Genomic DNA, 16,402 nt, shown 5'->3' on the forward strand with positions numbered 1-16,402 from the left:
ATTTGGTTGTGAAGTTGTTATGCCGGGGAGGATGCTGCCATTTTGTCTGCAATCTGAATGAAGAGAATCATCAATATTGCTCAAATTAATAATTGCAGAATGTGAAAAATTTGATTGTATTTGTTCCCAAGCTCCAAATACAGCAAATTCCTATTTTAATTCCTATTTATACAAAACCATATACACCCTGTATTTAAACAATAACAAATGTACTGTATATTAATTGTAAACATGTCATGTCATGTCATCTTCCAAACCGCTTATCCTATATAGGGTCGCGGGAAGTTGCTGGAGCCTATCCCAGCCGTCAATGGGCGAAGGCAGACTACACCCCGAACTGGTCGCCAGCCAGTCGCAGGGCACACATAGACACTGTCACTGAGCGGGAATCGATCCCACGCTGCCCGCACACAACTCAGGCGTGTGTACCACTACACTATCAGCGGACTTAATTGTAAACATAATAATTGTAAAATTTAAATCAATTTAAATGTGTATCATTTACCTTTTTGGCTGCGGTGTGATGACTTTTGTGAATGTATGTGGAAGAGGAGTCATTTACCATGATTTGACTACTGGGCTTTTTTTCCTCTCTCTGTCGCTTTACTTCAACCGGATCTCTCTCTCTCTCTCGCTCCCTCTCTCCCTCTCTCCCTCTCTCCCTCTCTTTCTCTCTGAGGTAGCTTTTCTTTCCTCAATGCCTTTATTGGATCTTTGTTCTTTAGGATACTCAAAATTGTCGACCATATAATACTCGTTAGCAAGATCCGGAAGACGCACTTCATTTTCATACTTAGTGATTATCTCCTTCCTTAAAAATCCACTGTGATTCGCATCACTTTCCGTTTTCTTTGCTACCAGTAGCTCTGCTGTCTTGTACTGGAATTGTACTGGAAAGAACTCGTAAACGTAATGAGAGTGTTCACACTACGACTGCCTGACTCGAAATGGGCAGTGGCCCGTCTCGGCTACCGTCCCATGTGCATTCCCGTTCAACGTTCTTTAGGCTTTGCTCTGGTGTTCGGGCTCCGAGGATTTGAACTCGGAGGCATTCTTTCCTCCGAATGTTTGGTCAAAGTCCGATTTGTACGAGTCACGGCTCGTTGGAATTCCGAGGTTCCACTGTATATGGTTTCAAGCTATTTTTCAATGGACACCGCTCACTTTCGTAGGGCCCGTGGCTAGAAAAAAGACATTTGGCTTTCACGGAAACATGAACAGAGGCTGGCTAGATGTTGTGAAGTTTGCCGGCGTCTGAAGCCAACTCCTCAGTTTATCCGTTCCTTCTCGCCTCGCCGAGATGGCCCTAAAGGAGCATATTGTAAAGACCCTGAGAGCAAATGACCCTTCTCTTGTACACGGGGCGCCGCCTCCGTCGACCTCTTGTTACAGCAGTGACACTCCGTGCCATAAGTCAGGCCGTGTGACGCGGAAGTCAGGTGGCCGGCTGACCCCGGCCTCGCGTCGGTAGACAAACTAAATGCGTTCTTTCGAAACAGGGGGCTGCCAGTCCTTTTGCTGTAAACAGCAGCCTGGGGTGAATGTGGCATTGTGGGGCCCGACATTGCGGGACGCGGGCGGGCAGCGGACGTCACAACAGCGACAGTGTTGGCGCGCCGGCCACCGGCTCCCGCTCAGGGTGCACTCAGCGTAATTGCAGCAGAGACCGCATGTCTGCGAGGGGGCGGGAGACTGGGGTGGGGAAGTGAGAGGCCAGGGTGAGGCAAAAAAGGGCACGAAGGGGCACAAGGGAGGCTTGACCCCGGATAATGTTAGGAGTGATGGATGGTTGGTAATTACTGGTAGACAGAGCGCCTTCGCACCGCCTTTGCACCTCCGCACAGTATTTCATCTGTGTACTCCAGACGGGCAGAGAAGGACGGAAGGAAGTTGGAAGGGATCTTGATAAACACAGCAAAGATTAGGGCAGATTAGACAAACGTTTGAATTTGAGCGCGATAAAACGGCAGCAATGGATGCGTGCCATGTCGCTGCTAACTGGTGGCAGGAGAAAGCACTCAACGAACTCAACCGTGCTCCACTTTGTCAGTCTACTGACAGATGGGAGTGAAAGGGAAACACACATACTCACACCTGTCCAGGCTTTGCTAACTTTTCTTTCCTACCTCTAGTTACTTTTTTTTTTTTTTTTGTCACAACAGGCAGAACACAATTGGCAAAATAACTACAACGCTTAGATTGAATTTAGGGTCAGAGTTTAGAGCAGGGATGTCAAACTCATTCATATTAAGGACCCTGTAAAGTCACGTGTGTGTTGGTTAATACGTTAAATGCATTGGATGCTAGGTGTTGAAAACGTGCAAAGACTGAGATTATTTTTTTACAGCATTGCTGAGCTATAGCGTAAAATTATTTGTCACCCTCTCAGTTGTCCTGATTTTTGTGGTGGGGCTAACACGGGGATGAGCTGACGCAACCGAGGACCAGCATGAGTCTCCCCTCCCCTTTTATAAAAGTGCCCTCATTTCATCTGTGGCGATTCAATTGCCGCTTGCTAATTGATAATAACTTTTAACAATTTCTACCACTACAACGTGCTGCTAGCCACCAAGCTATGCCCACAACCTCAAAAAATATACATCTTCCCTGAAGTATTGTATGTTTTATGTTATTGGGCTATAATGTCTCTGCTGTGTGGTGGTACATGTGGCAAGACAACAGCGAATGAGACGGCACTGCTGCCACATAAACATATTATGTCGTGACTAACTACAGTCAAATGTGGCTAGAAGATGTTAATACTCTTTAGACACATTGGTTAAAAGGTTTCATAACTCAGTGCCAACACCGATCAATGTTATTAATTAAAAGTGATGACGATTTGCAATTTTAGTACTTTAGCAAGAGACAAAGTCGGCACACATGATTTGCCCACATGGGCCACATACAATGAGGTTGCGGGCCAAATATGGCCCACGGGCCTTGAGTTTGACACCTCTGGTTTAGAGGGTTTAGAGTTATGGGGCTTGAGGTTTGTAGACTGGAGAAAGAAATGAGCTTGTGACATATATGGAAAAAAGAATCCAGTACGTGTTTTGGGCTGAGAATGTCGTCGAAGTTGAGGCTTTTGAAATGAAATTCAAAATGTGGCCATCAAAATGCAAGAAATGGATGACATTTGTGGCATGTGTTGGGATCTACTGCTGAGCACTGTTGGAAATGCAGACAATTAGAACGTGAGTTGACTTCCAATCACTGAATTCAATGACAAATGAACTCATTTGCTGTTGAACATTTACCGCCACCCACGAATTCATCAACTACATTATTCAACTGATAGGCATAGGCCTCGCCCAGCTTGTCTGTGAAATTCAAGCTTCTACAAAACAGTAATGACAAACAGACACCAGTAGATGGCGGCATTGCATCATATTGGAGTTGCTTTTGAGTTGAAGCTATAGATTAATGGCAGAATTTTGGCTTGACACATCGATGGAGAGAAATGCCAACACGATGGAAATCGGACAAGAATGTGCAGTTTATTCAGGATATATAGAACTCTTTATTTGTGTAACATTTCCAAATCAATACAATTTACATTTAAATTGACCACCTCCTTTCACAATTATTGAATGATTCTAACCATTCCAAATTCAAGTTTCATATTATAAATGTTCACTATTCCAACAATTCAATTATTTCCACAGGATTTCAGTGCCGCATCAGCTCTTCGGCATTCACTTGCTATTTCTACAGAATTTACAGTCTCTGCTTGCAGAATTAAAAAGGGGGAAGTCAACCCAAAAATGTTCTTGACAATAATATGATCTATGCAGCCCCACTAGTCTAACACAGCATTCTGATTGATATTGTGTTTGTAGAATATGAATGAAGTAGTATAATACACCTGTTTTTGTCCATCTCAGGGGGCGGCCATTTAGTCACTTGCTGTCAACTGAAAATGACATCACAGTTGCTCAGGGCTCGGGTAACAACCAATCACGACTTCAGAAAACAGACGAGCCGTGATTGGTTGATGGTGATTAAGCTTCTTATCTCGGTACGCTAGTCCCCATTTATATACGTGCACATTTATTAAAAAATAGAACAAGATAAGAAATAATTGAAAATAATTTTGAGAACCCCCAATTTACAGCTCAAAGATGATCATGGGTTGAGGAGCCCCAGTTTGAGAACAACTCAAATGTTTGCCCTCGAGCAACAAAAGCATGATCATGAACAAATCCCATTTATTCAATCCGATTTTTAAATTCAGCTATCTGTCCAGCTAAAAAATAAACACAGCGAAAAATGATGTTACTTTAACAGGTATCACACGGGCTGGCGTGAGCTAATATATTCATTTAAGGGCCTTTTTAAAAAAAAAAAAAAAAAAAACATAGAAAAGAAGTGGGTCAAGTGGCATTCTTTCCCTCTGGCAGTGCTTATTTTTAGCCAACATTCATTCTCTGCACTCAAGATAATATTGCTTTAGCTTTGTATTAAAAAGAGAAAAATATCCACATTTAGGTAGTATTTACAGGAAGGTTATTGTTTTCACTCAGCACTAACTTTGAGAGCACACGCGCAAATCCCCATCCAAGACTACACTCGTATAAAATGCCTGCAAGCATTTACACCAGCGGTGCGGTAATAGATGTCTGTGAAAAGATGCCAAACATAAGCAAAAGATTTTTACACACACACGAGCACACGCAGGCACACAGAGTTCCTGAGGTTAGACCAAAGTACTGTAGCAGTGAGGAAGATGCCAAAAACAATGAGCCTGTATGAAAAAACGTGTCTAATAATGCCCAAAACACACAAAAAAGCTGCCTCGAACAAATGTTCTCAATTATTTACCTGATTTAGCCTCATGCAAGTTGTACAAGCACAATCCTTGGGGTATTATCAATGATGGTCAATATACATTTTTGTTGTAAAATTCTAACAAAAAGGGAGCTTCCAGGGTCATCAGCATGTCTTCAAAAGTTGAATGAAAAATTAAACAATAGCTCCATAATATAGTTTCTACAGAAAATAAAGTCATACAAAATTTTAAAAATGATAAAAATGTTCAAATTGCACCCGTGTTTGCTTTGGTTTCAAAACAAAAACAAAAAAGCGCAGAGTGTTCCTAAGGTCAGTAGAATCTCTTTTAAAGTTAAGCGAAAATGTAAATAAATAGTTCCTTTACGTTAACACGGTTTCAACCGGGTGAGCGGCGGCCTCTACACTTTGTGTGGGGTCCGCCTGTCTAATCTGGGCCGGGTCTCTGTGGTGGTGGCACCCCTGTGGCCGTGGGCTGTCATTCCCCTCAGTGTGGATAAGCTCCCCTTGGGTACCCTTTCCTCATATGGTTTCTCTGTGCCTTGTCATGTCTTTTTAACACAATTTATCAGGTTGTGTGTTTTGTGTGTGCGCGTGTGTGAGTGCTGATGTACTGGTGGATGTATGTCTTTGTGTATGTTGGGGGGGGGGGGGGGGGTTGCGGGTCTTCTTTTTATGTTGTGTTTTGGATGTTTTTATTTCACAGCATTTTGAGTTGCAATTTCGTGTATGAAAAGTGCTATATATATACATATGTCAACTAGTTCTAAAAATGTGTCTGCGGCGAGCCCATCTGAATTTGCCCGAATCATCCGCTGCATGCACCACATCCACGATTGAAATTCAATCCGTCAATCTTTTGTAAGCGTAATATGGTGGCTTGGTGATGAAGTGCTGCCTCGGCTAGTTAAAATACACGTGGTGCGTCTTTTAGGGAGCTTGCTTTTTTTCTCCACACTCTGGGCCGTTGCTTTTGCAAGTATAGTGCTGTGGAGTACGAATGTTTTTTGGCCCTGCAGTTGTGGGGTGAGTAGTGTCTCATTTAAGTGATGCAGAACCGCACCCTTGAACGAGTTCAGCTTGGCTAAAAGAAAATAGGGTGTGCAAAATATGCTCCGAATCTTGATCCTCTGGGTATTTTGGATGAAGGCATGTGTTTCAAACTGTAATACCTTTATGATATCACGTGTGGTCGTACCTTCAATGAGCAGCTCCTGTCCGTGACTGCCCAGCAGGGTTCGCGACAGGAAAGGTGCAAAGTCCACAAAGATCTCCCTCAGCAGGGGCGCAACCTTCTCCAAAGCTCGCTCCAGTTTGGAGGTGATACTGCAAAGCCCAATGTGGCAACATTCAGCAGACATTAAAAAAAAAAAAAAAAAAACACTTGATGTTCACTAATGTTCACAAATCAATAGGGAAGCATTCACATAATGGTTAGAAAGTTTGTTGTTGTTGGCCAAGATACACTGTATATTACTTGAAAAATCACTTTAAAAAAAAACAAAAAACAACAACATTAAAATAAGCAGAAAAAGGACAGGGTGGACGATTATTTTTTTTTCCTTTAAACTGTTTTCTTTTCCACGCCCTTTGGGTGACGGGTCATTTTTTTAACCTTAAGTGTAAGAAAATAACTGCTTAATTGAATTATCGTAAATTACAGTAAATAATAATTTGTTTTATTTTCTTAAATAGGTGAATTGAATAAAATAAAATATTTTACTAAAAGAACCAATCTTACATGAACTTTTTTTTATAAAAATCATTAAAAAAATAATTATTCATAATTAATGATTATTATATAATAATATAATTAATTATAAATAATGCAAGACAAATAATGCATTACCGGTACATTGTTACTAAAATCACCTATTTCACATACACTGTATATTAAACATTCTTTCATTTAATTTCTTAAATACTAAGTTAATTACAACGAGATTAATAAAATGAAAAGTTAAGGAATTATTTTACTAAAGAACAATTTCACATTACATGTTTTATTTTATTTTTTTTTATAAAATAAATGATATATAATGCAATAAATATAATTATTTCAGCATTTCAACATACTACCTGATATAAAAACATTAAAACACAGTCTGCTATTTTCTTTTCTTTATTTGTTGATTAATTAGTTGTTGTTGTTGGCCAACATGTACTGTATATTATTTTGAACTACATCCATTTTCACTATGAAATTGTTCTTTTCTTTTGTGAAACTGAGCCATCATTGAGTGCAGGGTTATGCCAGGCTACGATGGGCACGGCTGCCATGGCAACTGATCCCCTATTTGTGGAGAGGAATACACGTGAGTGAAGAAAGAGCCCAGCCGTGGCTCTCGGGCGGGTCTGTCACAAACTATTAGAGCCAAGGAGAGATGAGGCAAGGGCACTTGTGTGCAAAAAAGGAATGCCAAACACACACACACACACACACACCAAACACACGCTCACACAACACACGCACACACACACACACACACACGAGTGGGCCAGCGCAAATTCTGTGTGGAAAATACTCAAATATGTACTGTATAATTATATAGATTCAGGAATTGGATGACACACACACCCGCCCATAAAATTTCAAATAATCCATGTACAAACTACACACACATGCTGTGTCAATTTGGGTCTGACCGATTAATTGCCTGGCCAGTTTAATGGGCCAATGGTAGCTCTTTTTCAGCAAAAATTGCCCAATTTTTGTATGTTTTTTATTTTTTTTAATTAAGACGTTACAACATCAGAGAAATATAATGACATTCAAACATCACCCATTACCCCCCACAGAAAAACAGTCAAATGTTTTGCCTGTAATTCATATCGTTTTTGTTGAAACAGGGCTCCAGCCAGACTTGGTCATTAAAAATGTTTTTTTTTTTTTTTTCCATCTACTCGCACATGTGCAACAAGTAAATTTGCTGATTTATTGTTGTTTTGTTTTTTTCACTATTCTTGAATATGTTTTGTTTCTGACAAACTCCGGCTCCACATTTCAGCCCATTTAGTAGTAATACAGTGAAATAATACAGTGAAATTGAGTGGAGTGAATATTTACTTTGCAAGTCGACTTACAGTGTGCGTCCCAAAAAAATAATGTTAGAGGCCACTGTGCTCAGTAAAAAGAAAAAAAAAGCTATTTGGATCCCTGCATTAAGTGACCAAAAACAAAGTTATATTGTACTTTTTTTAATCAGCCGATTAATCTGTTATCTGATTTTTTTTCTGCCAAATATTGGAATTGAAATCTGCCTAAAAAATCCACATGGATCAGAACTCGGTTGTCCTGAGACAAAATGTAAGTGTAACCGTAATAAAAGTGATTCCAAAATATAATTTCAAACAGCAAACAGTTGTTGAACGCTCGCTAAAATGTATTTTTTTTCTTTGATCATTACCTTTTGATGTCCAATTTATGTTTAAAATAACCGATAAAATACATTTAAAATCATCTTATTTGGTATGATTACATTCGCCTTCCTTGTTTATGTTGAAACGTCCATCCATCGATCCATCCATTATCGATACCGCTTATCCTCACAAGGGTCGCGGGCGTGCTGGAGCCTAATTCCAGCTGTCTTCGGGGAGTAGGCGGGGGACACCCTGAATTGGTTGCCAGCCAATTGCAGATGTTGAAACGTATTTGATTTATTACAGACCTATCATGAATAGTAGTAATTATGCTCTGAAGTTGGTTCTCTCAATATATATGGACCCTGCTACGCAAAGCTTGAAGCCATTTACAAAACACAAACAAAACCACGAGCTACACGACTCAGCAAAAAAGCAATAAATATATGACATGCCAAATTAAATAGGACAAAGCATGTAAAGTTGACAGTTAAGATGGCCGAATTAAATGATATGATGGCTTAGTACCTGTTTTTCTTGAAAATGTTTGATTTAAACAAAGGGTCAATTTTTTAAAAATGCCGTTGGCCAAATTGTCTTTCCAGTCTATGAAACCTGACTTGAGGAGACTGCTTGTACCTCATGTTCTCGAGTGTGTCTTCAGGCATGGGCGCCACCGTCTGCACAGCTGGGAGGTTCTTACTGGTGGCGCCGTTGACGAGGCCGGAGGAAGACGACGTGGCGGCGGCGGCGGCATCGACGGCTCCTGAACGCAACAAAGCCGACAGAGACCATTTCAAAATCGAATCGAAAAAATTGAAATCGCAATCAATCGTTCATGATGAAGAAACACATGGATGTCATCAGACCAAGAGAAAACTGAAACTGAAAAAGAAATTCAACAGTCAAGTTGCCTTGATTCAACATTTGCTGACCCTGACCTGGATGACTGAGAATCGACAAAGACATGGAAAAATCTTTAGCAATTATTTCTGCAAGCAGATTGGGATTTTTGATTGATATTGTGACAGTAAATTCAAAATGACTTTTAAATAAAATAAACTGCGGGCCTGTCAATGAAATCATGGAGGAACTATTGAAAAAAGCAGTGAAGAAGATTAAGTTCAGTGATAGTGAAGAGAAAATGATGAAACCGTTTATTATGTATTTACTACTGTATTCTATGTTACTTTGTTTTGTTTTATACATTATGTACAGAGCTGTTCTATTTCTTAAGAAGCATGCTCATTTTATTGTTTTTCCTTGGAGGGGTGAGGTGGGGACAGGCTGGAATGGATTGATGGCATTTCCAAAATATGTGACGACAACTCACATCCGGATCAGATCTGGATTCAATTTATTTCCAGCAACATGTTACCCTGCATACACGTTATAAAGGTGTTTTAAGGAATGTGTATTCTCACCTAAATTTAACCAGATCAGATCTGGATTCAATTTGCATTGACACTGTATTGAAGATGTACGACTGACTCCCACGTCAACATCACCGCGGACGCGGACAAAATCCAGTGCGTGAGTGCGTGGGTGCGTGTGAGTCATTTGAAGAGTGCAGCAGTCAGCACGATTTGGAAGACGGGAGTTTGAACGTGAAGGCCCGCCAAGCAATGCAGGGCTAACCTGAACCTGAACTGCCATCAGATGTTTGACGTGGTGACAATCCAACGTGTTGTCCTTGTCGGAAGCGGGGAAACCCCCAAAACAATGTGAGATCACAGGTCCGCGTGAGCGCCTCTGGCTTTTGAACGCATTGGCCTCATTCCTGCATAGGCTCACTGAGGGGAGGGGATTTTTTTTTTTTTTTGCAATCTCCTGCTAAGTTGTAAGGCCAAACTGACCCAGTTACGTCGCTTATCGGCATGAAACAAAGTGCAACCAAAGCAACTCGTCATGGGTTCATTTCACATATTTGCAAGATCATAATGATGATATAGAAAGAAGCACTTTTGGAGAATCAATCGAGCCCTGGGTCAAAGTGACCCGATAACCTAATTGGCATTTGTGAGACGAAACATAGCAAGGAGGTTTAAAGGGCAAAAAACAGATGGTAAAATGGTGCTTGTCGAGGTGAGACTGCTAAGTGGAAAGTCACTGCAGAAACGCCACCGGCATATACGGCAAGCATAAAGCATGGAACACAACTCCATTTATGTGTGGCGGCCGTTTTGACTGGGTTGCTTATGGGGGAATTCTGCAGGCTCAAACAAAGGTTTGTATTGTCAGGATGGATGCAAAACGGCCATGGGAAAGTCAACAGTGCCATCTGGTGGAGATAAGCAACACAAGCAGAAGGAAAATGACCTGGGGGGGAGGGGTTGGGGTATCGGGGGGGAATGGGGGGAAGGCGGGGCAGAAGGGGTAAATATGGGTCACATTACTGTTTGCATTTGTTCCGTTTCGAAACACGTTCGCGGGTCAATGTAGGTACATTGTAATCCTGCCTCCACTTTAATTATTGGACTGAAATAAATTCAACCAGAACGAGATTTCAATTTAGTTTGACTTTACAGCAGCTGAACTTGCATATTCTTTCAAACTTTGACACAATAACAATGGATAGAAGATTTAGATTTAATTATTCATTTATTAGTTACTGTACAGGCACTGTATGTGGAGACTCTGGGAAACCCGGAATAAATGTTCAGAATTTGATTAAAATTAGAGAGAAGGTTCGGCAACAGCGATTAACATCAGAATAAGCAGGATTCTCACTCAGCATTTGCAAATCTATTTATTTATTTTTTTTATGTATGTGCATTTTTATCCACATTTCACTGGATCGGATTAGGATTGAATTAGATTTGATATTTCAATCTGAGGCCCCTTGTGAGCATTGCAAATTGGAATCAAATGTTTACAGTTTAGACATTTTGATGATTTTTCTGGTATATGGGTAACTCCTTGAATTTAACTGGATCACATCCAATTTCAGTTTGGTTTGATGTTACAGCTTCCGACCCAGCAAACACATGGCAAACTTGATTCAAAGTGTTGAAATTAATTCATTACGACATGTGGACTTTCACCCAAATTGAACCAAATCAGATCTGGATCTAATTGGGTTTGATCGCACATATTCCGATGCAGTATACACGTTGCAAATTTGATATAAAGTGGATTGGATGTTTTAAAATGCATGTGTGATGGAGTGTGGACTTCAAACGTAACTGGATCAAATCTGGATTTAATTTGTTTTACCATATTTGAAAATTTGAACTGCAACAAAACAGGAGTGTTAAATGAGCTTCAGCAGACGTACCCATGGTGTTGATCATGCTCTTGGGGGTGCTTGAGGCAGCCGCAAAGATGTTGGGGGTCACCATGCCGGTAGAAGGGCTGCCCCCTGCTGTAGTGACAGCAAGGCCACCCAGGGGGGGCTTCTTCACGGGCACCACCACGCTCCTGCGGGTCCAAAGACGACAATATGACAATCCTATCCACATCAAGTGAACAGCAAAAATCGTTTGACTTGGACACGCCAAATGTCAATGGGTCAATTTGACGCGCCGTAAATCTCTGCAATCTGTCCCCGTATTGTATTGTACTAGTGGTAAGCAGACTCCCTCTAGTGGCAGACGAAAGAATCACTAAGTTACTTTAAAAATATATTTATTTAGGGGAAGACTGATTAATCGGCTGGCCGATTTAATCGGCTGATATTAGCACTTTTAAAATTGGCAGATTTTTGGGGGAGATTTTTGCCAATCATTCTTTTTCTTTACACATTACAACAAATGACAAACATTAACATTAAAACACCCCCCCCCATTTTTGTCTTTGTTGTAAAGTTAGGCACTAAAGGAAAAAAGTACTGTAAAACAGTCAAATGTTCTGCCTGTAATCATCACCTGGCCACCAAATAAGTTATTTTGCCTGTAATTATCACCTGACCACCAAATAAGTTATTTTATTCATTATGTTTTTTAATTCATCGGTTGATGAAATCGGTTCATGGAATTATACTCTACCAAATACTGGCCTAAAAAAAAAAAAATCCATATCATTCAGGTTCTACATTTTATTTTTAAGAATCAATCAATCAATCAATCAATCAATCAATCAATCAATCAATCAACAGATACAAGGTTGTATCCATCAAAAATGAAAGTAAGTCAATGTTGCGGCCTCTACCACGGACAGCTGATCCGTGATGCAATAGAAAGAGTGACTGGACATGATCAAAGACAGTAACTATTTGTCCTCAGCGCATCTGCATTTGCTCTTTGGATTTGTGTGGATGTCGGATGACAGATGATAGCCATCTGAGGCCCATTTGGATCTGTAAGCGAATGGCTCGCTTCTGTCGGAGGCCCATCTCTGGAAACGCTCAAAGCCAGACAACGCACAATCCTTCTGTTTCAATGTTGCATGTTACAGGAAACGCTTGTTGTGTGACCCCGGGCATGTACATCCATGGAGAGAGTACGGCTGGGTGATAGCTCATCTACAATTGAACACCCCCCCTCCCACCCTCAGCCCCCAAAATAAATAAATACATATATAATTCCCCATCATCTTTTTCAATAAAAAGAAAAGACAAAAAATAGTTAGTAATTTTTTTCCGCTTCCTCCGATACCAATTACACCAATTAAAACAAAATTTGGTGGAGATATCTGGCATAAAAGGACGTGTGAAAAAGCCTCAAAGGCCCATCCTTGAAACAGAACAGGAACTCATCTATTCTGGTTGGAAGACATTTTGGGTCAATTCCAGGACACGTACTGGATTTGGATGAATTCGTACTAGCGAATTTGACCAAATGTTTTTTTTTTTTGGTTTTTTTTGCCTACACCATGTAATGTGGCGGAGCATGTGGGCTGCACCAAATGATCATTTGAATAATCGATTAATCTGTTGATTACATCATCGATTAGTCGAATTGGATTAAAAAAATGTTTACATTTTTATCCATGTATTAAAATAAAGTAAATTCCTGTATGTCAAATTCACAAAGCGACAATGCACAAACAAAAATGAACTCATTCACTGCCAAAAATGTTTTTAAACGTCTTTTCACAGTCCAGCCATTCAATCGCAGGAACTTATTTAGATTTTTCAAACGTTAGGGTAAAAGAGGCTCTAAAAATGTCTGGCAGTGAATGAGTTCATTATAATCCAGGTCCTGGTTTGGTCCGTAACATGTCAGAAAATAGGCAAAAATATTGATCATTGTTTTCAAAGTAAAAACAAATGTTTTATTTTGATTCAACATAAAGCTAACCAGGTATCTTTTATGGAGGAGAACAGAAATGGGACAATATTTACTGTGGAGAAGCTGGAAATGCGAGGATTTGGACAATTTTAAATTTAAAAAATGTATTTTAATGATTCTTCGATGATCAAAAATAATTATTGAGTAACTTGATAATTGACTAGTTGTCGATTAATCATTGCACCTGTACTGTCAAACTTTGTTTAATATTTGGAGGATTCAACATGAAAAAGTGGGTGACCTGGTCTGATTTTTTATTTTATTTTATTTTGTATGTGTGTAACTTGCGGCTTGTAATTAATTCATTCTCCTTTCGGGGTTTCTCAACATGCCAGAAAATTCACAGAGGTGAAAATGTTACTATTTTAGGGGTCCCAAAACATGACCTCCTCCCACCAGCGAGTTCAATCAGTAGCGCCCCCTGGAAAGTTTGAGAGGAACAAATAAATAAATAAATGATCCCCTGACACCAGTTTCACTTATCAACACAAAATTTAAGATGACGTTGAACAGAACAGGCCACATTAAAAAACATTTTTCAAGGACCCATGCCGGAAATTCAACAGGAAGTCAGACATTTTGGTACAGGAAGTTTGACATTTTGGTTGGGAGTAGCCATTTTGGGCAAATTTCAACACCGACTTGTAAATTCTTGCAAATGAGCGATATTCAGAAGCAAATTGCGAAGCTTATGAGTCCACGCTGCAGAATGTGGATCACGTTTGACGATCGTTGTTTGGGTGCAAGGGATCATTCTGCCTAGCGTTTTCATTATTCATAGTTATCTTGTGTTGCGAAAACACATTTGAAGCTCAGCCTGACAACCGCCTGACGACATTGCACCGAAAATTGCACTAATTTTGTTTTTCTTCTCTTCGGCGCGGCAGATCAAAACTGCAACCGGCGAGTGAGAGAAGGAGTTTGAAAGCTCGCTCAAGTAGGCATCCTCATCTCCAGAGATTTTTTTTTTTTGTTGTTTTTTTTTTTGCTCTGAAGCTAACTGATGACAAGCATCATTTATCTGGCGGCCCTTTGTTCTGCTCGCCTCATTGACAGCTATCAGAACATCTCCTGGAGCCGAGGGAACCGCTGGAAGAACGCCGCCCGTACCAGCCCGCTAACATTTGACAAGAATAATTCATGAGCCCGCCCGCCGCTCATGAATCATGCATGGCGTATCTGGAGCATATTTTATTAATAGGATTGTCTTAATTGAGTTGCACTGAATAAAGCGGGGATTAATCTGGGAATGAATATTAATGAGGCCCGTGGCGCTTTGTACAGCATATCTGTATGCGCGCTTCCTTTACGCGGAGTGCATTTAATCTAATCTACATTGTGTTTTATTTAGTGATACAAAAGGAAGATAGAGAGGAAATCTGAAATTGAAACCAATTATCATTTGGCTTCATCGCTCTTAAGCCAAATATGTCATGACAGGCAACCTCATTTGGAAGGAGGACTGGAATATTTCTACTGTACAGGCACTGCACTCTGACTGTACTACAAAGTATAAGTAGGGGTGCAAAAGGGGTGTACATTGCACTGGAGAAAACCCACGCACGGACAGAGGACAACAGTTTTGAGCATGGAACCTCAGAACGGTGAGGCAGACGTACTAACCACGGGTTCACTGTGCTGCCCTCCCCCCCCCCCCCCAACTATCACTGTACTCACTGGGCCGTACATTGGTGTGGAGTGGGAGGAATAAAAAGCCTTGCAACGGGAAATGATCCTATTTCACTTTTTTAAATGGTTAGAAACAATATTATTCATTTACAGCTAATTATAAAAGTAATAATACAAAAGACTGGGTGATAGTACCACACTGCAAAACATCAAACATCAGCATGGACTCTGAACTCTGACTGACTGTGATGAACGATATATGCTAGGTCGTAGATACAATATGAAACATATCAATATCGTCCAATACAACGGTATATCATATATATCATATATCAATTTCATTCCTGCAAGTGGTTGCGCGAAATAGTTTAAGTAGACTTTACATCTACTTTTTTTTCTTTCGCTGAATGTAAAATTCAACCACTCAAACAGTTCATTTATTAGCACCTCTACTGGATAAATACTTGAACGCTACTTGAAGCAGTGTTGTATTTGTTTAAATTCTTTGGACTTGACTACATTCTTTGAAACATGATATTACCAGATATTTTCAAAGGGATTTAGTTGTCCACTCTATATTTGTGTTCTATTTTATTGTATTTTATTTTGTCTTCATTCTATTGTGTGATCTATGTAAAATGACAAAAAAGGGATCACAGAAAATTGCCATTCATTTCATGTCAGGTTATACATTGTTAGTGATATAAAATGTTGTTGATTTCTCACACTTCTAAGTGACTTGCTTTTATGACAGTGATTCCCAACCAGACGAGGAGAGATGATCAGGTACTTGTGCTACGGGAAATTATCCCATTTAACTTAGTTATTCCAAAAATGAGTCATTTAATACAAGTACACTATCGTGTCTCATCAGACAGAACAACGAAACGTTGTTCCACTAGATGGTAGAAGACCCAATTCACGTTGTATGGACCCCAGGAAGATTAGCTCTTATATACTGCGAGAGATAATGAGGATCCATTCACAACAACTTGATGCCATTTATTCAACAGACGAATAGCTTTGAGCTATAAAAAACAGGCCCACATTTCATATTCACCAAGCACGCTTGTGAGTAACTTCAGACAAGGCCATCACTTTTTCAAGAAATATTTTTGTGACATTTTTTTGGGTGTGTTCCGTGAGATTATTGTCATGTAAAATGTGTGCCTTGGCGCCCCAAACGTTGGGAAACACTCCCAATACGGGTTTCTCTCCTGCTTTTTGAATTGCGTCTAGTGAAAGCAGGTGTTCTTGGCTTCAAGTCATTTCACCTCCCTACCATTTTCCTTTTTGATGTCGTCACGTTCAATCTGCGTCCATCCTGACAGCCCCGTGAAAGGATCGTCCATGGCTGGCAGCTCATTTGGCTGACAGGTGGCAAACAATAA

At 40.2% G+C, this 16,402-nt stretch overlaps 1 protein-coding gene and 1 long non-coding RNA gene across 5 annotated transcripts in view; one reads left to right on the forward strand and one right to left on the reverse strand.

The window, feature by feature from the left end:
• The window catches only part of LOC147144861 (uncharacterized), an 11,833-nt gene extending 2,271 nt beyond the window's left edge, over positions 1-9,562 (forward strand). Inside the window, exon 2 of the long non-coding RNA XR_015087392.1 lies at positions 8,816-9,562. This is a non-coding gene — a long non-coding RNA (uncharacterized LOC147144861). The remainder of the gene's footprint in view (positions 1-8,815) is intronic.
• Positions 1-16,402, reverse strand: part of nbeab (neurobeachin b) — a 266,361-nt gene that overhangs the window by 150,851 nt on the left and 99,108 nt on the right. For all 4 annotated transcript variants that reach the window (XM_086035116.1, XM_086035115.1, XM_086035114.1 and 1 more), the window contains 3 exons: positions 11,429-11,571; positions 8,791-8,917; positions 5,990-6,117 (listed from right to left, as the gene is read on the reverse strand). In XM_086035116.1, the coding sequence (XP_085891242.1) occupies positions 5,990-6,117; positions 8,791-8,917; positions 11,429-11,571 (398 nt within the window). The remainder of the gene's footprint in view (positions 1-5,989; positions 6,118-8,790; positions 8,918-11,428; positions 11,572-16,402) is intronic.

Source organism: Filicampus tigris, chromosome 7 (assembly GCF_054856515.1).
Source record: "Filicampus tigris isolate MCC_2025a chromosome 7, RoL_Ftig_1.0, whole genome shotgun sequence".
NCBI lineage: Eukaryota > Metazoa > Chordata > Actinopteri > Syngnathiformes > Syngnathidae > Filicampus > Filicampus tigris.